Genomic DNA, 26,979 nt, shown 5'->3' with positions numbered 1-26,979 from the left:
CCCCCCAACTTCAAGACATAGATGACTTCCTGAAACTGCTAAGAGGCCAGATTTGAGGAGGTGGAGGAGGACCCATATGCAGAAGAGGAACTCAGCAACCTAAAGCAGAGGGGCCGCCCCATCAAAGAGCACATCCATGAATTTAGGAGGGTCATGGGAACGCTACCCCCTTTACAAGAGCAGTTGCTGGTGCATTTTTTTTCAGAACTGGACAAGCAAATTGCCCAGATAATCGTGTACTGCAACATCCCAAATCGACACTTTAAGTGGTTCCGAGTAGCAACAAAAGTCGACAGCGGGCTGTGCGCCAACGACATGAGAAAGCAACCGGACACAAAAGAGAGAGGTCAACCTGACCTGAAACCACCCAGCTGACGGGGAACCACAGCAGTCCCCGAGACCAGCCCTCCCTCAAAGTCCGCTGAAATCCTACAGATGCGAGGTGATGGGCCACATGGCAGCTGCATGTCCAACCCCAGCCCCAAAACCAAGGCCAGACCCAATATCCAGGGGACGACCAGAACGAGACCCCAAACGGACCATCAACACGTCTGGGAAAGCCCTCCAGGCTGCAGAGGCCCCTTCCCCCTCAGGCGAAAGTGGTGAAACCCCAGGCAACGACAACCAGTTCCCCGAGTCATATGACAGGTCGAGGGAGAAAAAGACCCAATGCTAAGTGAACCAATTTTTATAATATGTTAAAAAGTACTGATATTAAGATATAATTAAAAAGTATTGACATTAAAAGTGGAAAATAACATACATGTTCTCAGATTGTTCGGGTCACTCCCTGGTTTACCTGGGTGCAATGCTGTTAAGTATAGGAGTAAATTCAATGGTCCAAAGATTGTTAGAGATATTTTCAGATAATTGGTACAAGATGACAACTATACTTCTGTAGCCAATTTTTTTCTTATGGACATTGCAGCAGTGCAGAACTTTGCCACTGCATACGTGGTAACCGGGTTAGTGTCCTGGAGGAGAAAGTCTACATAAAAATTGTCTGCCCTCCCCGGCAATCTCTCTAATAAGGGGAGAATATATGCAGACCTACAAGCTCTGTATAGCTTGCAGTGTAATAGAACATGTGAATTATCTTCCACTTCTTCTTTACCACATATACAAACCTGTTCTGCTATAGGTGTTCTCTTATACCTGCCCTGGAGGAATGCTGAAGGAAGAATATTAAATTTCGCTCTGAAGAAAGCTATTCTTTGTTTTGGGAAGATCAAGTCATTTAGATATCTTGCCGATTCCCACACACCCTGTTTGATTCTGTCCCTGCTGTAGAGAGATAACCTATTTAGTTCTTGGAACTCCATGTCCTTCATTCTATTAATTACTATTTGCTTTGCTTGATCAAAGCCTAGGGACATTAAGAATAACGGTGAGAGCCTATAGGAGCCCAGTTTGTGATCAATTGCCTGTTTCCAGGGGAGGGGAAATTGTCTGTCAGCACTAGTGGGGACAGTCCCTCTGGAAAGAAATGCATTTTAAGCCAATGAATGATCCATCATCTTCCAGGCTCTTACCTGAATTTGAGGCATGCCTGTCTCAATTCTTAACTGGCTATTTGGAGTTCCATTGGGTGCAGCTAAGATGGCTCGCAGGAATTTGGTTTGTATGGTTTCTAGCAAGTCTCTCTTTGCAAGGATTCCTATTTGTGCCTCATATAGAATTTGTGCCAATGTTTTGGCCTCAAAAAGTTTTAAGGCAGCAGGTACTAACTGACCTCCACCTGTATAAATGTTTAATTGCATTTGAGGACCTATTGGCTACTTACAATGTGTGATCCAGGTGTGCCTTCCATGTCCCTTGCGAGTGGAACCCCCCCCCCCCCAAGGTATCTAAATGTTCTAACCTGTTCCAAACTATGTCCTTCTATTTTCCAGGAGTATTGGCTTGGTCTTTTAGCAAAAACTATTGATTTATCAAAGTTAAGGACGAGCTTGTTTTGCCTGCAATAGCCGAGTGTTGCCCTAATTGCTCTCTTCAGTCCTACAGGGGTTTGTGAAATGATAGCGGCATCATCAGCATATAAGAGAATTGGCACTTTGCGTTGTGATAGGTTAGGAGGATGGAAATCAGGGTTCTGTAAGAGATCAATCGGGATTAATATAGAAGTTAAAGAGGGAGGGGGACAGGATGCAACCCTGCCGTACCCCTTTTTGTACCCTTACTGAGCCGGTTAAACTCCCTTGGGGATTGCTCCTCACTTTCAAGGTGGAATTGGCATACAATTTTTGTATGAGGAAGAGGAGGCGTTTATCGACAGCGGTGCATTTTAATTTCTCCCAGAGGAAGTGATCCTGGATATTGAATCAAAGGCCTGCTTAAAATCAAGGAAGGCCACAAAAGAGAGGATTTTTTTTATATACGTATTTTTGTACTAAATGGTGGAGTACCAAGATATGATCCACCATAGATCTTTCTTCTCTAAAACCAGCTTGTTCGTCTTTGATTATCCCCCTGAAATTAGCCAATCTTGAAGTTTGTAATTTAGGTGTTTGGCATACAGTTTACTAATAACGCTTAGGAGCCTAATGGGTCTATAATTGCCTGGGTCATTTCTATTACCTTTTTTATAAATTGTATGATAATTGCTACTCCCCAATCTCTAGGCATATGGCCTGTTTCATCTATAAATGAAAACAGTGATGCTAAAAGTGGAGCCCACCAACTGGCATTCTTTTTTATTATTTCTAGCAGGACATTATCAGCCCCGGGTGCCTTATTAGCCTTTAGGGTTCCGATCAACCGGGATCTCTCTTCTGGTGTAACAGGGGACCAATAAGGAATTTGGCCCAAACTAGGTTGGCTCTCCTTGGTTACATAGTCAGGATCTGTATAAAGCTCCCTAAAATACTCTTCCCAGGCATGAATCGGAACCTGATTTGTTGGGGGTAGGGGAGGTTTTCCCAATCCCCTGGTGATGTACCAAAAAAGGGATGTATTTTTTGTCCTGACTGCCGTAATTAGTCTATGCCAAGACTCCTTCAGAGCCACATTTTTCTTTTCTTTTCGAAGGTTCTTATATTGTGCTTTCAGCTGCTTTAAGTAGTAAGTGTGATCCTCAAAGGGGGCACTTTTACTTTTCTTGAATTCCATATTATATATCCTTTTTAGTTGCACGCAATCTCTATCGAACCATTTTTTGTTCTTTGAAACCGTCCTTTTGGAGTGAGCTAGTGATCTGTTACTGAGAACCGAATTCAAATTTAAAATTAAGGATTCAAACCCCTCTAGGTAAGATCCTCCACACTTATTTCTTAGTAGAGATGTACGTAGCTCTATGGTTTCAGGGGCTAACATCCATTTGGTAACTTCCTTAGAGTGTTTCTCATTCCATTTAATTTTTACCTGGGTATTTTGAGTCTCTAACCTGGGTAGGTAGGCTGTGCCTGCCCTTAGAGATTTCTGGTGCAATGTGAGAGTAAGGAGTATTGTATTATGATCACTTTCCAGTCCCGAGTCTACCTCCATCTTCTGTAAGAACTTCAGGAGGTCATATGATATTATCCAGTAATCAACTGTGGATTTTCTTCCTGCTCCCCGATAAGTATATTCTGCTGGAAAGTCGTCCCATGGGGACCCATTAAGGATACAAAGATCCAAACATACAGTCATTTGTCTTACACACAAACCTGCCCGATTAGCTTTAGGGTCTTTAAATTGTCTGGAATGCAAAGATTCTCCTGTTACATTTTCATCGTAGTGAATCTTAAAATGATTAAATAATGCTTGATCATTTGGTCCCATTCTAGCATTTAAGTCTCCCCTATAATTATTGCAGCTTTGGGGAATTTGGCTGAACAGCCAAGAATAAAATCATCTATGCTGTCCCAAATCTTGTTAATCACATTATTCTTATTAAGTGGAGGGATATGGATATTAAAAAGCAAAATCTCCACCTGTTTAAATAAGAGTAGTTACAACCCATGGCTGGAAAGGTGGCAGTGGTACACATTTAAATTGCAAGGATGTGTTAACTAATGTCACAATACCCCCTTTAGCTCTGCCCCCCACCTTGCTTGGGACAGCCAGGTTTGAGTTAACCCAATAGCCATCTAACTGAATCTCTGTGGAGGCCCAGATTTCCTGCAAGAAGAGGATGTCAAATTGTGATATATAGTCAAAAAAGAGTTGGTCTTTTGATGGAACAGACCAACCTGCTATATTCCAGGTTATAAGGAAAAGTGGGTCATCTTTTGCAGCTCATCAGGAAGCTTGATTTATACAAAGAGAAGTTGTCTGGTTGTTACCATGGATTGAGGTGTCATCGCACACCGAACTGGCCTTCTTTAAAAATAGGGAGGACCTGTCTAGGTCATGCGTAGACTCTTGAGGAACCTGTTCAGGATAAGAGGTTTTAGCACCAGCTAACAGAGCTTGTCATTCCTATGCCTCTTCTCTGGGTGTAGGACAAGGCGTTATTAGGTCATCTTTCATTCTTTGAGATGGTGGCTCTGACATGGGTCGACTCTCAGTTTCTTGGTTTGGTGCTGAAGGTGTCATGGGATATTCACACAGGGATGAAAACATCTCCATCTCTGCTGGGATCTCTAATACCCCCTTTGTGTCTTGGCTTCTATTTTCCATGATCTTGTATTCATGTAATCCCTTGTCCTCTGGTGAGAGGCTCAATTATTGGGGAAACCAGATCTATAAGTGGCTCTGCTGTATCCATTGTGACCAATAAGGATTTCTTTAAATTTTCTAACTTGTATAATATATTGCCTTGTTCTTTCCTTGGGAGAGCACCAAAAGCGCTAATGAGACCACCTTCTGTGCTGTTAAGTATCTCTTCACCGGGCAGGGCTGGTTGACTCCCACTATCTTTCTCTCTCTTTTCCAAAGGTGAAAATGAGGAGGCGGTAGCCACCTTGGGAGCTCGCATGTTAGCTATTAACGGAGTAACCCTTTCCTCACCAAAGACTCTGATGGGAAAGATTTGGAAGGAAGCTAAATATGCCTTCATCTTGAATAACATCTGTGGTATGGTGGGCTGTTTGAAAGACAGGAGAATCCGCTTCCAATTTGGGACCTCAGGTAACCACTCAACAGCACGGAGATCAATCATGCTCCTGTGACAGTGAAGAAGCTGGCTTAGGAAATTTAGTATTGCACTTCTGGAATTCCAACATCCATAATTAAGTCCGTTCATATGGATTCTAAAAGCTATCCGTTGGGTTTGTAGTGAGCGATGTGATTGTTGTAATTGAGGGAGGGATGCTTTCCTGATTTCTTCTTTATTGATACCTTTTCCTCTCGTTGCCTTGTCTGGGGAGGGACTGTTTTTCTGAGAGGACTGCCCACCTTTTATCCGACTCTTTAACTGTTTCTCTGGCTCTTTGCTTTTTTTCCTTTTCCTTATCCTGCGTATGGAAGTTAACCAAGTCTTCTGCAAGAACTTTAGTGGGGGTACCTGGGGCCCGATATTGTACTTGAAGAAAAACAGCTAAATCTTTTTTCAATGTCTCTACATCATGTTGGATGGCAATTAATTGTTCAAATATTGAAACCACCGTTTGCGCTGTGAGAAGGCATTGCTTTGCCATAAACTCAGTTGAATTTTCCCAAGGTAAACTCTCCACACTCTGAATTATCTGGCTGTTGGTCGCCTTTTTTGCCTTTAGCTCAGCCTCCATATAGGAAGTTATTGGGCTAGTTGTTTGTGAGAAGAGCTGGCTTTCAGTTTGTTCTCCCCCTCCCCCGCCAGATCGGGAAAGTCTAATAAATGCTGTTTTGCCACATCTTTTTGCCGGTCCCGTTCTAATCTCTCCAGATTGTTGGGGATGGGGGAGTTAGTTTTACTTACAGATCTCTTGCCAACAAATAGCACCTCAATTATTGGTTGTTTTGCTGTCTTCACTGGAGGGAGAGATCTTGGGCTGGTGCCATGGCGTTTCTTTCTTTTTCCCATGCTTTTTTAATTCTCAGCAGCAACAAAAGTCTTTGTTTGTATTATGTTCTACGCTGTTATCTCCACCAAAAAATGTTACTTAAATAAAAAAGGATCCAATGGGAGTACTAAAAATTGATAAAATCCAAAGAAACAACCAAGGAAACTTACAACCCTGAGCCTACATCTCCTGTAAGCTCACAGACACAGAGAGATGATGGGCCGCGTGGGAAAAGGAGGCTTTCCCAGTGAGATGGGCACTGCTAATCTGGAGACACCTGTTGGAAGGGCCCAGAAACCGTTCGAAGTCTGGACTGACCACAAAAATCTGGAGGCGCTTAGGACCCCATGGAAACTATCACCCAAACAAGTCCGATGGGCTCAATAGTTCAACTGTTTTGATTTTGTGAAAAAGCACATTCCAGGGGGGAGGAACTTTCTAGCTGACGCCCTCCCCCGCATGCCTCAGTACAAATGTGAACGGGAGCACATAGTGGACGCCATCATTCCCTCTACTCAAACAGCTGCCCAAGTGACCACCAGGCGGCAACACCGCAACCAGCAAAACCAACCTGCAAGCGACCTAACCACGAGGCTAAAAACTGAACTGCTAGCAGACCCCTGGTTCCAAACCAACACATCTTGACAAAAAGAGATGACCTTGCATGGAAGGGGACAAAATTCTATGTCCCAGAATCCCTACGCACCCTAGTTCTCCAGAGGAGCCACGACGCCAAACCGGCAGGCCACTTTGGGTTCCTAAAGACATTACACTTAGCCCGGAGGCAATTCTGGTAGCCTGGCATAAAGAAAGATGTGGATAGTTACGTGAAAAGTTGCACCATCTGCACCACAATGAAGAGACGACTGGGGAAAAAACCCGGACTGCTGCAAACAGTAGCAGAGCCAACAAGGCCATGGGAGATTGCAATGGACTTTATAGTAGAGTTGCTAAAAAGTGGGGGAAACACGGTGATTTGGACTGTAATAGATCTGTTCTCCAAACAGGCACACTTCATACTCTGCAGCGGACTACCCTCGCCTCACAAGCTGGCTAAACTGTTTGTGAAGCATATCTACCAACTGCATGGAGTACCTCGAAGAATGATTTCAGACAGAGGTCCAGTTCACGGCTATGTTCTGGAGGGAGTTCCTGCGGTCCATTGGGTCATCTCAGGGTCTTAGTTCAGCTTTTCATCCGAGCACCAATGGGGCAGCAGAGAGACTGAACACCATGGTAGAGCAGTACCTGAGGTGCTACGTGAACTATCAGCAGTCCAATTGGGCAGACCTTTTATCTTTTGCTGAGGTCACGTACAATAATGCTGTTCACAGTAGCACAGGACTCACGCTGTTCAAAATAGTGAGCGGTATGGATTTCGTCCCAATGCCTGAGTATCCAAGGAATCCCCCCTCCTCAGTCAGCTTGACTAATTGGATGTCAATGCTGAAAGCAACCTGGAAAAATGTCAAAAAAGCACTGGCTAAAGCAGCACAAACCTATAAGAAACAGGCAGATAAACACCGGGCTCCACAACAGCCATTCTGGGTGAGAGAGAAGGTTTACCTCTCCACAAAATATTTGAGATTAAAACTGCCTAGCAAGAAACTGGGGCCAAAGTTTATGGGACCATTCCCCATAGTAAAGATCATCAACCTAGTCACAGTGCAAATGAAACTGCCTCAATTGCTGGGGAAGATACACCTGGCGTTTAATAGTAGCCTCTTAAAACCCGTGATCAGATCCACTCTGAGACCACTACCCCGGGAGACCCCGAGCCCTATGATCATAGGGGGCCAAACCCATTATGAAGTTCAACGAGACCTTGATTCAAGGTGGCACAGGAGACAACTCCAAACTTAATCTTGGGTAAAAAGTAGGAATATCCAGGCTGATCGCCTTATAGCAAAATTCCATGCAGAAAATCCAGGCAAGCCTGGGGGAGGAACGCATCCCTAAATTATATACCTGTACTCAAATTGTTTCTGTGTCAAACAGGTCACTTTCGGGAAGAGAGGGGAGCCGGATGTCAACTTGTAAAGTGTTGCCATGACTATTATCAGGTTGGCATTGGAGGGAGGATTCCATGCATACCTTTGGCCAGAGTCGGATCTCATATTTCTACAATCTTGTTGGTGAATGTGATTTATCACACAGACAGAGGGGAGGGGACACAGGGGTAAAGTTCAAACGCAATTAAGCAGATATCAGTTTCGGCTCCGCAGAAGAACATGCCAGAATGTTGATCCTAATAAATGAATGGATTTCTTTTGAACTTTGTCTCGAGGCTCGTAAATTAATTAGGTCATCTTCTGGGAACTTCACACCACCACTGTCCTAAACCATTTCAGACTCTTTTTGAAAGCCGCCAGTGATTGGGCACCCACAACTTCTGTAGGAAGCCATTCCATTAGTTGATTCCTCTCTCTGTTAGGGAATCTGGTTAGGATTTCTGGTATTACTGTTCAATTGTAGAATTAACAGAAGAACAGAGTTGGAAGGGACTTTGGAGGTCTTCGAGTCCAACCCCCAAGCACAAAACTAATCCTAACCCCAGACCATTTCAAACAAGTAGCTGTCCAGTCTCTTCTTAAAAACCTCCAATGATGGAGCACCCCAACTTCTGAAGACTGAACAACTGCCTCAGTGAAATTGTTTTCCGTTTTATATTCTGGTTTGATTATTTACTTTTTCGTGTTTTTAGTCATTTTATCTATGTGAATCATTCTTGGGAATGGCTATAAGAACCAACTAAATAAATGAATTGGGATTGCTGTTAGAATCCACTCCCCCTTTATCTAGACAAGCTGACAGCCAGCTGACCCAGCAAGCCAAGGGTGCACCCCGACAAAGGGACAGATTGAATGCCAAAACTAAAATTGGGCTCACCATGTGCCCAATGCTCCCCCTGCAGAAGCCAGCTGCTAGCTAGTCCAAGCAAAACCTGAGGCAAAGCCAGAGTCTGGCCTGATGGTTTAGACACACAAAGCTCTTAGCATTACCGTCTCCTATTCTGCTGGACAAACTGGCAGTTGCTTTAAGCCAAATAAAGCTTAAAAGGAGTCTGACAAGGTTCCAGATCATTTGCACAAGTTCCAGAGCATGTGCACCATCACTGTAAGGTGCTCCTGTGACACATGGACAAGCCAGCAGTAAAATTCTGCTGAAGCTATTATTGACATATATTGATCCATAACAAATATGGCATGAGAAATTAGAGTGGCCAACTTAAAACTAGAGCCCAAGCCATTTGAAAAATCTTTGAAAACTATGCATTATTTAAAATTATGAATAAAAGTTTTATTTCCAATGAAAAGGCTTTATTTTATAAAGTTGAAATGTTGTATCATAGCTTTTTTATGATAAATTAAATGTAATCATTTAAAATGTGGTATATTTCTTCTGTACAATTAACTCCAATGAAATCATTAAGTTTTATTCGTGGTTAATTAGGGTCACACAAATTCATCTATCATTTTAGGGTTTCATCAAAGCTTGAGAATTCTTAAGATTAAGGTAAAAGGTATACACCAATGAAAAAAATATTATCTTAGAAAAACTTGGAATATGGAATTCACAGTGTGTAAAATATCTCCATTTTAACGAGATAAACGTTTCCTCTCCAGTCATACCGAACTCTGAGAAAAGCCAGTTTAACTAATACATTAGGGTGTACCTGGGCTACTTATGTGTAAGCATCACATAAACTGCTTGTGAGTGGTTTGGTGGCACACTGGTTAAACTGCAGTATTGCAGGCAACCTGTGCCCACAGCCAGGAGGTCGATCCTGACCGGCTCAACATTGACTCAGCCTTCCATCCTTCTGAGGTGGGTAAAATAAGGACCTAGATTGTTGGGGGCAAAAGGCTGACACTGTAAACTGTTTAGAGAAGTCTGTAAAGCAGTATTTAAGTCTAAGTGCTATTGCTATGAGCAACTCTGACACGGACGTATTAGTGAGCTCCATATTAAACAGAGATACACAATGAAAAAACAGAATCCTTTTTCTTTCACTTACACCAGTTTTCTCAATATATACCTGGCAAATATTCCAGGAGTGATACATCTGTTAGTACTACATGTGTGAAAAATTGGAAACTATTATTAAAAGTACTGTATTGTTATCTTCCTGAAAGGACCACAACCACCTGCAAATAAGCCATTACAATAAACTCAACTCCTTCTATTGAAACTCAAGGAGTTCTTAGGCACTCAGGAGAAGCAAACTGCAATCCCCAACATGAGACACACCCTTTATGCCCTCCCCCCACTTCTTAAGCCACGATCGTAACCTGGCCTGTATTGTAACAAATCAGCTGGCACAGGCCATGTGTTAGACAATGTGTTCAATTAGCTCCCTGCCCCACAAAGCCCCCTGTAGCTCGACTTTTATGGCAGGGGGGCCAAACATCCAATGCTTATTCAGCCTTAGGACCCTGGATAAAATCTCTGCCTGTTTCCACAAATTTAACACACCATTTTGAGACCTTTGGGATTGAAGCAATAATTATACAATGTATCACAAATATTACTTAATTATAAAAGTAAAATAAATAATAGATTACACCAATTTTGTAAACTATGGTCTACAATAATTGTTTACAATAATATGCAGTCAAATCATGTGGTAGCTTTGTGTGCTGTCAACCTAAACTATGTTTTGATAGATTATGTAACAAAGCTCCTGTTTGGATGACAAAACAATCTAATCAAGTTTGTCCAACCAATCATCTAAAGCAGGTCACCAACCGGCGGTCTGTGAAAAAATTTTGGTGGTCCGCAGTGCACCCAGGTGGAGGAGCTGCTCCGACCAATGGGCCAGTCCTGGGACTAGAGCTCTGAAATATGTGACTGGCCAGGCGGGCTGTGGTGGAGTTGAAAATCTCCACCACTACGTGCAACTTGCAACTTTGCAGGTGGTGGACAAGCAAGTAGTAGTGCAGCCTCACCGGAAGGAACAAATTAATAATGCTGTTGGGGGTGGCTGCACAGGCGGGCCGAAGCAACGAGTATCGACAACCCGCAGTTCTTTTGTCCCCCCGTTGTGGCTTCCTGTCGGCTGAACCCACCCGGCTGGCCCAGCCGTCGCACACCACTCCCAGTCACTATTCGCCTGGCCTGAGAAGGGAAGGGAAAGGGGGGGGGGAATGGAGATTTACTCCATATTCGAGAATGGGAGCCAAGCTTCATCTCTGCTGGATCCCGTGGCGTTTCTTCCAGCCCTTGTTGGTGCTCCGTGCACCTCGGTGGCACGGGGAGACACGCAACTTCCTCTCAGCCCCAAGACACTGGCCTGACCCAGCCATTTCTCTTTGCTGCTGCTGGCACCTCCTTAGCCTGTCCATTGATCTTACAGCAGAGTTAAATTTAGCGCACTTCACAGTGAGGGAAACGGCATCCCTTCCTCCTCCTGGAGCCCATTATGACATGGAGTGTCGGCTGCAGCCGGGTGGGGTCAGTGACTCGGGGTGGAGAGCAGGTCATGCGACTCCCCGAGGCACAAAGGTGCATCCAGCACCAACAAAGGCTGAAGAAGCACCCGCGAGACCCAGAGAGCACCAGAGAATCAGAATGAGAGATGAGAGATATGACAGAGACAGACAGACAGAGGGGGGAGTGATTAGAGAGAGAGATTAGAGAAAGAGAGAGACAGGGAGAGAGATGAGAGAAAGAGAGAGATGACAGAGAATGGGGGGAGTGATTAGAGAGAGAGAGAGAGAGATGAGAGAAAAAGAGAGACAAGGGGAAGAGATGAGAGGGGGGGGGAGAAAGAGAGAGAGATACAGTTTTGTTTTCTGTGGGAAATGGGTCCAAATTGAGTATTTAAGGTTACAGAAACAGGTGGCGAAGCGAAGTGCCTGGAGGATCCCATCCCATCACTGACAACCTACTTTGTTCATATTAGTGGCTTGTGGGATTTAAAATTAAAATTATGAATTTAGTGGTCCCTGAGATCTGAAAGGTTGCTTACTCCTGATCTAAAGACTAAATGACTGTACTCTTCACACAACATGTTGAAACTTGGTTGGAACAAAGTTTGGTATATTGCATGAATCCAGCGTGTTGCTTAGTTTACATTTCAATGTATGTTGCAAGTTAATTCATTTATAAAGCTAGGTATGTTCTGTGAATTCAAAATATAAGGAAAATTCCTTCTGGAACTCTATTAGAAGATTGCTAAGCTTCCACACAAACCTCCATGCACCTGACCCTCATCTCTGGCCCGGATGAAATGGAAGCAAGAAAGGAAGGCTTTTCTGGAACAAATCCCACTCATCCCAGTGGAAAGGATAGCCAAGAAGCCTGGAATGTGCTCATCTCCACGATGACCTTATGATGTTTCCACCACCCACAACTCGCCTTTTCCCTTTGCACTTACCTATGAGAGACGGGGTAGAGCTAGCATGGTTAAGTACGGCATTAACGTATCTCACTTTTCTTGACTCAAGGTCTGCTTCTTGAATTAATATCCGTTTAGGCTTTACAGGACTAGAAGAGGAGGGAAAAAAATAACAATCTGCAAATGTACCACAAATGATCTTCTAAGAAAGAGCAAATTACTAGGAAAGTTTTGAAAGCTAAAGCAAGATATAATTGTACAGAAGTTGTTTTCTTCTACTTTCAGACAAGCAAAAATAAAGATTTTACTTCCAAATTTTAAAAATTTGTACAATATCACAAGACATTGCATTAAACATATTTCTAAACAACAAACAATGGAGTGAATGCCTACTCCATTTTCAGTCAAAAATTCAATTTTAACATTTGCTCCCAGTGTAACTTGTCAAGAAACTATAAAATGGGGAAAGGAAACATACCAATATACCACCTGCTCAATGAACAAAGGAAAACGATAACAGATAATAAAGAAAAGCAGTAGCAATGCTTTGTTCAAGCTTCTGCAACAAAAGCTCTGTGTTCCACCATGAAATTGTGAAGCATCGGGATTAAAGCTCAGGTTTGACAGAAACATGGTCAGGGAATATATCTTTACTTGAATTTAATACTCCAGGATTATATGAACAGCATTCCTGGATACTAACTGATATAGTTTATTTTTTAAAAAAACCACTGCCAATTCCAAAAGGACACAAGATGGTGTACAAAAAAATGAAGTAACAGTAATATAGAAATAAAAAACAACCTTTAGAACAGCCGGAATACATCATATTTTTACAAAATAAGATCCTTTTTCTGTTGACTGTTGTTAAGAATTCTGAAGTTCAGTCGTGACACAGCCATCCACATTTCTAGTGGAGCTTGTTCCATAGGATAAAGTGATGCTGACCCTGTAAACCGCTTAGAGAGGCTGTCTGAGAACTATTGCTATTTTCTGCTCTCCCATGAAGCTTATATCCCTATTGAATCTCTGTGCATTAGTTGGGAAACCTCTATACGCAGATCATGCAATAGATGTTGGATGCCAAGCTACTCAGATGTTGGTAACCTCAACTAAGGACTGGTCATTTCAAGTTACGAAGGCTTAGAAAGGCTGCTTTACACTCCATAAAGCAATTCTGGATGCTGTAAAAGATGGTGCAGGCCACATACACACACCATCGATCACAAGATCATGACCTGGATGCTGGGCAACCTATTCACACTGAAGATCGGTTGCCAAGGACCCTGAGGTCATGTGATCACAATCTTCTCTGCCAGCTTCCCCAGAAAATCAGTAGGGAAATCAGCAGGGAAGATTGCAAGCTGCTGCCGGCTGCCAAAATATTTCCCTCCCACCTCATGCAATAAGTGAAGCTGCCAAAAGATGGAACCTTTGAGATCGGAGCTTTCTTTCTCCAGCCCATACATGGAGCCTCCTGCCCTTTTTAGGCAGGGACTTCGTTTCAGCTCCATTCGCCTAACAACCAGTATGGTTACTTAAGAACTGTAACTGGGAGAACCAGGACTGGAGTCAGAGAAAAGTGGTCTCGTGGGTATCTTGCTTAAGAACCACTTTGCTAAACAACTGTGATTCCAGTCCCAATTGTGGATATAAGTTGAGGACTTCCTGTATTTGAATCCCCAAACCCTTGCATTTGTTAATTACTAGAAGTTAATATGGATTTTCAAGAACAAATCTTATCAAACTATTTTTAATTCATCTTTTGAATGGTTAATTGCCTTGATTATAGAATGCTGAATAATTTATCCTGACTTCACCAAAATATCTGATAAAAATACATCATGAGATTTCAATTATTTAGTTAAAAATAGGCAACATAGCATGACATTTCATCCATCATCATCATCATTCTATCCACTGCAAGATGAAGGCCTCTTCCGCCTGTTTCCAACCAATGTGATCCTGAGCTTTCTTTTGCCAATTGGGCTCCCAATACTTGCTGATATTGTCGATTCATCTCGTTTTAGGTCTCTTTCGTGGATGCTTTTGATCAAGAGGGATCCATTCTATGACTGCCTTGGTCCACCTGCCACCTGTTCTTCTTGTTAGGCGACCAGCCCATTTCCATTTCAATTCTTTGACTCTACTGATGATATCGTACACTTTGGTTTGTTCTCTAATCCATGTGCAGGACTTTCAATCTTGTCTTGTGATGCTGAGCATTTATCCTTCTTTGCGCCACTCATAAGTTTTGTATCAATTGTGAGGTTAGTGTCCATGTTTCACTGGCATGTTAGAGCAGGTAATACACACTGATAAAAAACTTTTATCTTCAAGCATAGGGGGAGGTTGTTCTTGGAAATTACGTTAAACATTTAACACACCGTTCAATTTCCTTTATTGTATCACCTTTTACTGAGATCCATTGGTCAAGGTGTATGTAGTCTACTACATTTAGTCTCTGCAGGTATAAAAAAAAAATTTCTTTGGTGAATTTGTTAACATAACCTGGCTATTTTTCAATTTCTCCTGCTTTGTGCAGTTCTTGCATGTGTCTTTGTAGGTCTTCTTGGTCATGTGAAAACATCATCTGTAAATCTTAAGTGATCGTCTGCAATAGGTGCCATTAATTTTTATTCCATCTCATCTAGTTTGTGAAATACTTCTTCAAGGCAGGCTGAGAAAAATATAGGTGATATTGTATCACCTTGTCATACAATTCTGTCAACTATGTTGATTTCCACTTTAAGATAACATCAAGGCAAATTGTTGCCATTGTATTTTTCATATATTGATTGTAGTAAGTTTATGTAAGCAGTGTCTATGCTTTGGTTGAGCAATGCCTTAATTATTGCTTGCTGGAATATGGAGTCAAACATCTTTTCGTAGGCAATAAAGCCATGCGCAGAGACCTGGTGTATTAACTGTACCTTTCAATGACTTGCTGAAGAATTTGAAGGTAATCCATTGGGCTGTACCCACTTCAGGACCCTGCCTGCTCCTTTGGCTGTGCATTATTTAATGTTCTCAATATTCTTTTTGCTATTATCTTGGTGAAAACCTTGTAGATGACTGAAAGGCTTATTGGGCAATTAAATCATTTTGGGCCCCTTTCTTGTGTATATGAATCACTTCAGCATTTTTCCATGCATCAGGTATTTTTTCTTCTCTGAGGCATCTTGAGTATAGTTTTGCTAGCATCTTGTGTAAACTATGACCACCAGCTCTTAGCATTTCAACCGTAACACAGTCATTTCCTGAAGCTTTGCAATTTTTCGTTGATTTTATGGCACTTGATACTTCCTCCACAAGGATATTTGGCATTTCCTCTTTCATGGGTGTTGTTACTTGATCTTGATTTTTGTACAACTCTGAATATAATTTTCCAATTATTTCTAACAATATCTGTCTTGTTCTACACATAGATCCTTCTTCACATTTCTTCAACCTTCTTTCTTGTATTTTTAAGATAACATTTTGCTCTATTAATCCCTTTGTTTTCTTCAATTGCCTTTTTTACAAGTTTCACGTTAAACTAACATGTTTCTTCTTGGATATATTTTCTTAGTCTTGGAAAGTTCAACATACTTCAGTTTATTAGTGAAAATTGCAGTATGCTTCATTGTCCCTCAGTTTTTCATTAAATTAATAGTTTCATCAGAGACTTTTGACTATACAAAGTCTTTTTCCGGCAATGCTATAGAGGTAGCAAATTCAAGGATGTTTTTGACTATTTGTCCATTTTGGTCCGTAATGTTCATCTCTTCCAAATCTTGCAATAGAGTACAGCAATTTGATAGATTAATCTCAAAATGGTTGTTCTCTTCTAACAGCTTGTCACTCTTTTTGTTTTTCATGACATTTTTCTCATTTTCATGCACTCTTTTTGACAGTCTATCTTCACTTTAGCTAGTGCCATTCTATGGTCACTTCCAACATTAAAACAATTGATCCATCAGTACAATTGCAGAATATGGTTTTATTACTTGACATGATGTAGTCAATTTCGCTTGGGTACCCAGATGGACCCTTCCATTTTCTGCTAGCTTTTTTCCTGTACAATAGGTTCATGATGTAAAGTTCCTGTCTGTCTGTCACCTCTATTATCTCATTCACTACTTCCATAGGGCCAGTTGCTTTTTTCCAACCTATTGTTCTTCCTATTCTTGCATTAAAGCCACCCATCGGTGTTGGCATTTTTCTTTGTCTCGAAGGCGGGCCACGTCATTGTTAAACTCTTTGACCTCAACATCACTACAGCTTATGGTTCATGCGCACGTTTGGATGATTTGAAGCTTGTATTGTTTGTTCAACTGAATGACGCATTGGGCTATTCTGACTGATATACTCCCAAATTTTACTACCAAGTCTTTCAGCTTTTGGTTGATGAGAAAACCAACTCCATCACATCGTCCAGTACCTCTAGTGTATAGTAAATGCCCAGTCCTGTCAAGTTCAACTATTTTTTGCCATTTCATCGTCTTTCACATAATCCAATGATATTCCAATGCATATTGTTGAATTCAATAGCAGTTTTTCTAGTTAAGTGTCTGTTTTCATTGTTTGAATGTTGACTGTTCCTATGTCTGAAATCCAAACTCAGCCTGATTTAACCTGCTGCCATAGATAGTTGCCCTAGGGCCTCTGGGGAATATGGCCATTTTGGGGGTTATATTGGCATGTGGAAAGAATAGATCATAATCTGCCATACTGGTCCAATGCATGACATTTGTTTGGATACATAGCTGGCTCAAAAAACTGCACTAAAGAGTCTCATTTGTCTCCATTGTTGAATAGAGCTGGAAGGGACCTGAGGTCTTCTAGTCCAGCCCCCTGCTTAAGCAGGAGATCCTATGCCATTTCAGACAAGTAACTGGCCAGTCTCTTCTTAAGAACCTCCAGTGATGAACACCTACACTTGCTGAAGGCAAGCTGTTCTACTGCTTAATTGTTCTGTAAGGAAGTTTCTCCTTAATTCCAGGTTGCTCCTCTCCTTGATTAGTTTCCAACTGTTGCTTTTGTCCTGCCTTCTGTTGCTTTGGAAAATAAGTTGACCCCCCTCTTCTTTGTGGCAGCCCCACAAATACAGGATGACTGCTATCATGTCCCCCCTAATCCTTTCATTTTTCTAGACTAGCCAAACCCAGATCCAGCAACCGTTCTTCGTATATTTTTGTCTCCAGGCCTTTAACCATCTTTGTTGCACTTCTTTGCAACTTTTTCCAAAGTCTCAACATCTTTTTTGTAATGTGGTGACCAAAACTGGATGCAGTATTTCAGCTGTGGCCTTACTAAGGTTTTATAAAGCGCTACTAATATTTCACATGATTTCCATTCTATGCCTCTGTTTATATAACAAACACCGCACACTGCTGACTCATGCTTAAGTGATAGTCCACTAGGACTCCAAGGTCCCTCTCAGCATTACTGTTTTTGAGACAGGTTTTGCCTAATCTGTACTTGTACCTGTTTTTTCTGCCTAGGTGTAAAACCTTGCTTTTCTCCACATTAAATTTCATTTTGTTCAAGTCTGTCAAGATCATTCTGGATCCTGAGCTTGTCTTCTGGGGTGTTGGCTATTCCTGCCAGCTTAGTGTCATCTGTAAATCTGATGAGTTCCTCTTCTATTCCCTCATCTCAGTCATTTATGAAGATATAGAAAAGTCCTGGGCCCAAAACAAAACCTTGTGGTACCTCACTGCTTACTTACTTCCACGTAGATGTAGCACCATTGACTACTCGTTGAGTACGGTTTGTCAGCCAGTTACAAATCCATCTGGTGGTGGTGATGGTCTAACCCACATTTTTCTAGCTTACCAAGAAGTAGGTTGTGGTATATTTAGTCAAATGCCTTGCTGAAGTCTAAATATTCTATGTCCACATCAGTTCGCTAATCTACTAATTTAGTCACTTTGTTAAAAAATGAAATATGATTGGTTTGGCATGATCTGTTTTTTAAAAATCCGTGCTGGCTTTTATTTATGACTTTATTTGTTTCTAGATATTTGCAGATCTGTTTTTTGATTTTTTTTTCGAGTATCTTCTCAGGTATTGCTGTTAGGCTGATTGGTCTGTAGTTTTCTGGGTGTGTTTCCTTTGCCATCACCATCCATCTCTCAGTTCTTCTCCTAGTCTTCACAGGCTCAATTCTGTATCAGTCCAAAACAACCAGAGCTGAGGGCAAGGATTTTTCTTATCTGATCACTTGTCTGGATAGCGTCTTCCCCAAGACCGACTTTCACTTGGCATCCATTTCCAATGCATGAAGCCACCAGTGACCTCCCCCTTGTTCACGGGGATTGGTGAGCACTTCTCCATTCAGAACTGATTCTGAAAGTTAGGATTGCCACCACATGAATGTTAGGTGCAACTAGGCATTCCATTGGTAGAAGAAACATGACAGCTAGAAGTACCTCCGTTACTCACTCCGGTTATATTGAAACGCAGCAGTTGGGCTCTGGCATCGATGGTGCGCAATGTACCAAAAAAACCACACCCTACTGTCCATTGGGATTCTTCAAATATTGTCTGCAGAATTGTTAAGGTCCAGATTATCATGTTTTATCTTATTTTAAAAAGGTCAATATTGAACAGGTTCTGATATATATATATTATACAAATAGAGCAGGGATCCCCAACCCCTGGTCCATGCAAAAAACAACAACAAAGCCTCCTCCACAGGATGCAGGCAGCATGTAAAACCACACCCCTTCTGGTCCACAGAAAAACCTCTCTCCCAGGAACCAGTCCCTGGTGCCCAGAAGGTTAGGGGCCGCTAAGCTAGAGGGTAACATTATGCAGTCTGATATTTTCCTTGGACTGAAGCTCTTGAAGAATGGCTGTTGTGGGCTGTACCTTGATTTCACACAGCAAATGGAGTCTCCCATGCTGCTCAGGGGTTGACAAACTGAAGGGTGTAGCTTCCTCTTTGCTTCTTTAGCCACTTCCTGCCTGTGAATAGGCAGAAATAGGGAGGAACAAAATCCGTTAGATGGACTTCTGGAAGAAGTTACTAACTCCTTACGAACAAAGTAGGTTGTCTTTTTGCATCACTCTGATCATGTATGGTTTTGCTTTGGGACAAACATAATGGTGGAGAGAGTAAAATGACTGCCTCGTTTGCACTGTGTACATAATGAGGGTGCAACCAAACCTGTCCCATTTCCCAACTGCCCATTGGACATCATTGGGCCAGTTCATATCATCTTTAAACGTATCTTGAGGCTGTGCCAAAAATATCAAAATACCTGCCATCCAACTTCTTCAGACCCTCCTGCCACCATTCCATTGAGAGCAAAAGCAGACATGGTGGGTTTGTCCCCATTGAGACTTTGGGAGTTCAGCGCGTCCAGGTCAGTCCTCCAAACTTCCATCCTGGAACCGCTGATGGCTAATAGCCACTTGGCTGTTGTGTATTACCTTACCAGCCACTGGGACGAGTGGCCTCTTCCTACAGGCTTCTATCACTTTGGCAGCATTTGCCCCACCACCAATTTGTCTCTCTTTTTGTGTCATCATCACCACATCTCAATGCATGAATAAATATTCTTTCAGTCTGCTGAGCAGAAGCCACTTGATATTGCTCAATGCCTAGCTTGACAAGGTCCAGGCAGGGGAGATTAGCATCATATACTCTAGAAGACCGCATGTAAGACTAAAGAGAAGGGCTTCCCTCCGACAAAGGAATATACAAGCAAAGGAGGTCAGGCGTGTCCAACCCCTGGCCTGCATGCGACCCTGGACAGCTAGTAGTATGCCCCAAGATACTAAACTTTTAACATCATAATTAATATACATGAACTATGTTATATAATATTTTATAGGTAGTTCAAGAGAATTCCTCTTCACTCAATGAGGCTCAGGCAACCCAAAAGGTTGTACACTCCTGCTTTCTAGCTAGAAGAGATGGAGCTATCTCCTTCTATTCCCTTCCATTTCTGGTGACAGAGAACAGCCTTATCTCTGATCTAAGCAGATTATCTACAGCAGCATCAGATGGCCTACAATGCATGCTTTCATACCATCAACAATTTGTAAAAAATAACCATCAGTGCTATGAGTAAGTAACACTGCCTAACATCAGATATATGCCAGTTATCTTGAATAGCTTAAATGTTGGTTTTGAGAAAGTACCAGCTTTTAGCCGTCTGCAGGATCAAGACGCTAAAATATGTTAAGAAAAATATTGTGCCAAATTTCAAACAGTAAAATTGTTATACCCATGGAAAAGAAAGCTGGCATTTTGGGGAGTATGGGGAAAAGGAAAATAAGGAAAATGAAATTTAAAAGAAAACAAAAATATGTTAACTGCTTCCAAATCACAGGAAAAGAGGACATTAACCTGGACATGGAATCTGTCTTCCACAGTAAACGTTTAGTGCCTGCTACCATCTAGTGGGAAGCAAAGGGATAGAAAACAAGCCCATCGTATGCCACACATACAAGGTTCCCAAATGAATTTCCACGTTCTGAAGATTAATCCACTCAATTCATAACCTGCACAAAGCAGGGAAAACAATATACATGCCAAACTCCACACGATTTGAGAAAGCACGCTTAACAGCAGATCACTGGAAGAAGGGGAAGGTATTCTGACCTATTTGTTTTTTTAACATCAGGAGCTTCCACACAATCCTTTCTTTGGCCATTGACACGAGTGGACACTGCATGCAAGTCAATGGTATCTAATTCTTTTTCAGGTAGTGGGTTGCTTGTATTCTTGCCTCTGAGCTGCTTGTAACTTAGGGAAGTCTGTCTCTCTGAGGAGGACTGTTCAACCACTGCACCAAATGACTCATGTTCAGCCACTAATTGGCTTCCTACTGGCAAATCATTTGCCACTGTCTTTATTGCGTCATTATCTATTTTTCCAGACAGACCTCTCTCCGGATTCAAAGAAGCTGTTACGTCTGAACCAACTTCTGGAATCCTAAAACCATTGTATTTTGCACCAAACTCTGCTTGATTTTGAGAGCTCTTATTCAAATCATTTGTGAAAAGAGCCACCTCACTTGAGCTGGCTGAAGAACCGGTCTGAGGAAGAGGTTTTGTGCTTTCAACCTCATCCAGAGCCCTCGGAGGCTGTGCAGATTCAGGACAAGCTAAAAGGCTACCACTCTTCACATCCTCACATCTATTTACTTCAACTGCTACAAAACAGAGGGAGGTTTCCTGATCCTCTGCTATGAGCTCATCCTCAGCTTCACGAGAGAGTCCAGTGGGAGAATCTGGCTTTTCCTCATCAGAACGAGCCAGGAGGGCATCATCCAAGTCATTATCCAAGCATCCACTGCTGCTCAGGAAAGAGCCTGGAGAAGCTGCTCTTCCATTGCTGAGAGAATGTGCCTGAGAGGATGAGCACCTGCAGGTCATACGGCATTGTCTTTTCGTGTCTCCTGCGCCGCCTTCTTCACACTCCTCTTCTAAATGCCTCTTGCTCCTGGAACCTAAAGCATAGGAGAAAACAACTTTAAGAAACTACTACAGAAGCAGAGAATGCTACTTGATCCAGTTCTGCTTTTCTGACCACTATATTTTAAGGATCCCACCCTCCACGCTCCAGGTTAAAGACTAAGGAAGGATAACCTTATAACCAAAGCCCTGTTTCAATCAAAGTAGTCTCGAACTGCCTGGAATCTCTGTTTTAAGAAAGTTCAAGCATGGCTTTCCTCCACTTCCCCCGAGACTGCACGCACTTGGAAGGAGGCTTCATCATGCAAATTAAAAGTCAAGCCACTTGCCCATGGCTTATAATTCTTGCACTAGAGCAGGGGTAGTCTAGTGCAAGCACCCCTGCTCTAGGGCTGGACCAGCATTGTAGTTCTCCTCCATGGGCTGGTGGGTAAGACGAGGCGGATACGCCAAAACAGATGCTGCCAGGAGACCCTGCGGGCTGGTCCTTTGCTATTTCCAGGCCGCCCCCACAGGCCACATTTAAGCCCCCCTGCACTACAGTAAGCTAACCTCACTGAGCTGCAGACTTCCTTTACCATTTCAATAGGTAGCCTGAACAGGTAGCCCTACAGGGAGTGGAGATTACTTCCTTAGGCTTCACCTGCAGCTCAGATTCTGATAACGAAAGTCTATATACAAGAGGAAGGTAAAATGGAAATCCACAAAACCCCAAGACTAGGAAAACAGAATAAAGCAGCCCACTGTGACACAAAGATTAAGTTGTAAGTGGTAAGGAAACTGCTACTTTTAACTCTTCATATATCAGGACTTCCTGTGTTTTTTAAAAGAAGTGTAACACTTCGCTGTATTTAAAGGATAGCCAGTTTGGGGCAGTGGTTAAGGTACCAGCCTAGAAACAGGAGAATGAGTCCTAGCTGGGTTACTTTGGGAAAGCCATTCCTCATCACAGCCTGAGGAAGAAGGCAACAGGAAGCCACTTCTGAAAAATCTGGTTAAGAAAATTGCATAGTCACGTCCAGGCAGTCGTCAGGAGTCTATACTAATTCAAAGGTATAAAGAAGTTTAAAAAATAGAGCTATATTTTTTAAAGTCCTTTTGAAAGAAGAAATATTTTTATATGATTTATTGATATTAGCAACAATTTAATACCATATGGATATTTTAAAGGCTGTATTAGTACAAGTATGCTAATCATGTTTAATCTAATCATGTTTAATCTTAGTTTTGCAAATAACCAAGTTACATGAACCCAGATATTGTGGCTACATTATGGCTTACTGCAGTGTGAATAGCCATTATAAATGGTTAGAAAGTTAGAATTAACCTCTACATTATTTGTGATATGTTCAATTACATAGTTCTCGATTTATGACTACAATTGAACCCAAAATTTCTGTTAAGCAACGTTGTTGATTTTGCCCCATTTTACAACCTTTCTTGCCAGAGTTAAGTGAATCACTTCGATTGTTAAAGTTGGTAACACCGTTCTATCCAGGGAAGTTATTTTAATAATGGGGTAGGAGTGTGCACTTAAATAATATATTAAAGACCTGGAAATTGAACAAGATTGGGCTGCTCTTCCCAAGAATGTTTATTTGAGCAATCAAAGTCCCCCCTTTAAAGCAGCAAGATATTATATTCCACCCCCACCGGGTCTAAAAGGCACTAACCTTAGCAACGCACTTCCCACAGCAGTTTTGGAGGGCCAATGCAAAAAAAAATACCCTATAAGCTGAGACTGTGTCTCTGTGGACAAGAGGCCAGTGAAACTATACTTCACGCCTTGTTATACTGAATCTTCTATAAGGACTCACAGATTCAATTTATAACACCTCACCTAACAAAATACCCAGAAAATGCTGAACTTTTTGTGTGCAACTACTGCTATTGCATCAGTATAGTTTCTTTGAATGTGACCAAATTTTTCTGTTGTATGTAAAATTAGGCTGACTTTAACTGCCCATTGATAATCCACCACCAACTGCAATACATTATTCTGCCTGCCTCTTATTTTTGTTTTTAAATTTTTTAATGCTTTTGTTTGTGATATTGCTCCATGATCAATAAAAAAGATAGTTGTTGCAGTAAATAAAGTTGTTAAATGAATATGGCTTCCCCATTGACTTTGCTTGTCATAAGTTTGCAAAGGGTGATCACATGACTCTATGACACTGCAGCCATCATAACTATGAGTCAGTTGCCAAGCAGCTGAATTTTGATCAGTTGAGCATGGGGATGCTGCAAGTCATGTGAAAAATGGTCATCTGTTATGGTTAACCTAACAGAATAACAGAGTTGGAAGGGACCTTGGAAGTCTTCCAATTCCACCCACTGCTCAGGCAGAAAATCCTATACCTCTGTTGGCGAATCGGAAGTGGCACACAGAGTCATCTCTCCAGACACACCAGCCATCGCCCATTGCTCTTCCAGGTTCTGGCATGCACATGTGCGCCTGCTGGTCTTCGCACATGTGGGAGTGCTGGAAACCGGAAGAGCAGCTCCCTGGCACGCATGCGCACACCGGGAAGTTCAGCTTTTGTTTCCGGTGCACATACATGCGCCGGCCAGCTGGTCTTCGCATGCATGCCAGAAACTGGAAGACCGGGTGACCAGTGCATGCGCACGCCAACATTGTAACCTCCCTCCATATTCAACCTTATTAATTGGCAAATCCAGAAATCCAGGTCATTTTTATCATGTTTATAAAGCGTTTCCAGTCTTTTATAAAAGTAGCTGTTATACCCTCCCAGAGTCACATCCTTGCAAGACGGGTAGATGTGTAAATATGCTAAATAAATAAAATGTTTAGTTTTTGGCTGGCATCACTTTCTGCCACTGCTAAGTTAATAACAAAAGAGGAAGACTAAAGGGGATGAAGTATATGGGCAAAAATAATTGGGATCCTAAGAACCGCTGGGACCAGGCGTTCTGGGTGGAAATGTTTGGACTCTCTGACTGGGTTGGCCCTCCTGCGCCTGCTCACTTCCAGTGCACGAGGCTACCAGTTTTAATAGGAAACAAATGCTCTCTGGTAACCAATGTAAGTAAAAACACCACACAGGATATGAAACTTATAAAAATTAGAGAAATTTTGCTCCCACCTCAGGGGAAGTCATGTAAAACTTTGCACGCAGCAAAGTAATACAAAGTAAATGTAATACGGCATGCATACTTCTCAATTATCAAGGTTCTACTTTTAGGCAAGATAAACCAAATACATAGGCATAGAGTAGATGGTACCTGGCTCAATAGTAGTAACTTTGAGAGGGATCTTGGAGTCCTTATGGACAACCACTTAAATATGAGCCAGCCGTGTGCTGCAGCTGCCAAAAAAATCAATGCAATCCTAGGCTGCATCAACACAGGGATGGAATCAAGATCACGTGAAGTGTTAATACTGTTTTATAAGGCCTTGGTAGGCCCACACCTGGAACACTGCATCCAGTTTTGGTCACCACCATTGCAGAGAAGAGCAACGAAGATGATTAGGAGAGTCTAGGACAACTCAAATAGAAATAGTAAAGAGTTGGAAGGGGCCTTGGAGGTCAACTAGTCCAACCCCCTGCTTAGGCAGGAGACCTTATACCACTTCAGACAAATGGTTGTCCAATCTCTTCTTAAAAACTTCCAGTGTTGGAGCATTCACAACTTCTGGAGGCAAGTTGTTCCACTGGTTTCTCAGTCAGGAAATTTCTCGGTTGGTTTTCTCTTTTAGATCTTGAATCCAATGCATCTTGTCCTGTCTTCTAGTGTCTTGGAGAATAGTTTGACTCCTTTGTGGCAACCCCTGAGATATCGGAACATTGCTATCATGTCACCCCCGTCCTTCATTAGCAACCATTCTTTATATGTTTTACTCCAAAGTCCCCTTAAAAAATTCCTTTTTCCAGTGCTGTTGTAACCTCAAATGGTCACTAAATGAACTGTTGTAAGTCAAAGACTACTTGTAATGTGATCCATAAAATAGGAAAAGTATTCTCAGCATCAAAGTCCTTATTTTCTGCGAGTTATAGCTATTCTAAAGGGAAGATGCAGTGTCTATTTAACAGTGACTTGTTTGCATCAAGTTTCAAAACCAACATTCAATAAAATAAATTGTTTATATAAATCAAGTTATGCTTCTAACAAAACAAGACACTTCCGGGTCTACTTGGAGAGTTAAGATATTGTGAATTGCCATTGGGTGGGTAGCTAATAATATAATGGCAGCCATAGTGGACTAGTAACACCTCTGTAAGCCAAAAAGCAGGTGAGCCTGATCACCATTATAGCTTCCTGGGATGCTGCCTAGACTGTAGCCATTTGCTTCTGACATACTTTCAAAAATACCTCCATCATCTTCTAGGATGGATCAGGGACAGACAGACAGATAGCTTTCTGTCCATTCAGCAGTGGGCTATTTTAAATTTTACTGATCTTTTTAAAGTTACTATGTTTATAACTTTCCTTTTGATTATCTGATTAGGGAAATGTAATTGTGGCAGAACAAATGCTAGGCATAAACTTTTAAAAGTAAAGACATCTGTTAAAAAAACTAGGTGAGGTGAATTTATACTGAGGCTGAAGATAGTTCCTCCTTAAAGAGAAACTCAACTCTTTGCTCATGGGGGATCCAAACCAACCACCTCCACATCTCTCCTATCAAGAACCTAAAGCTCTGTAAAAAAAATCTTGAAAAATGCATTTTGATATTTAAAAGGCAGGTTCAGTAATGTTCGAATAAACGATTTTTTTCGGAGTTTGTTAATAAATATCCTCATTTAAATATTTTAACTCACAGATGGCGCCCCCCCCCCGCCCCCATCATTAAGGAACCGATTTAAGAGGCCACCCAAAGGCCTCCTCGTCGCAGTCCGTTTCTTCTGCAGCCTCTTCCCTTCCGCTCATTCCGGGAACGGTCGGGCCCCAAATCAGAAAATTCCGCCCCTCCTCCACTCCCCCCGCCCCCTTCCTTTCGCTTTCGCTTTCGGCCTCCTGTGTTACTATGGTTACCTCCCTCATTGCGCGTCTTCCGCGACGGCCCCCTCCGGCCATCCCAAAACCCCCGGAAGCCCCTCCCCAGACAGGGCCCTCCCCTCCTGCAAGGGGAAAGGCCGCAGGAAAGCTGCTCCCACCGAGCCGAAACCCCATAGCGAGCCACCACGAAGCCCTCCCGGCCGACGACCGCATCGCCCGCCACCCGGCTGCTCTGCACGAGAGGCGCCAGGGGCCCAGGCGCGGCCCCCTTCCGTCGCCCCCAACAGCAGCCGCCCCAGGCACTCACCCGCCGCCATCTTCGCCGGAGAGGCGCTGGCCACGCCCCCTCGCCACGCCACGCCG

General features: G+C 42.4%; 1 protein-coding gene across 1 annotated transcript in view; it reads right to left on the bottom strand.

Annotated features, from left to right (window-relative positions):
• S100PBP (S100P binding protein) overlaps positions 1–26,949 on the bottom strand; it is a 38,499-nt gene extending 11,550 nt beyond the window's left edge. Inside the window, exons 1-4 of the mRNA XM_081961841.1 lie at positions 26,924–26,949; positions 20,843–21,692; positions 19,102–19,197; positions 12,283–12,392 (exon numbers count right to left, since the gene is read on the bottom strand). Of these exons, the coding sequence (XP_081817967.1) occupies positions 12,283–12,392; positions 19,102–19,197; positions 20,843–21,692; positions 26,924–26,933 (1,066 nt within the window). The 5' untranslated portion in view covers positions 26,934–26,949. The remainder of the gene's footprint in view (positions 1–12,282; positions 12,393–19,101; positions 19,198–20,842; positions 21,693–26,923) is intronic.
• Between the last annotated feature and the right edge of the window lie 30 nt (positions 26,950–26,979).

Source organism: Natrix helvetica (assembly GCF_964273705.1).
Source record: "Natrix helvetica genome assembly, chromosome: 9".
NCBI lineage: Eukaryota > Metazoa > Chordata > Lepidosauria > Squamata > Natricidae > Natrix > Natrix helvetica.
This window is presented reverse-complemented; position numbering and strand designations above follow the sequence as displayed.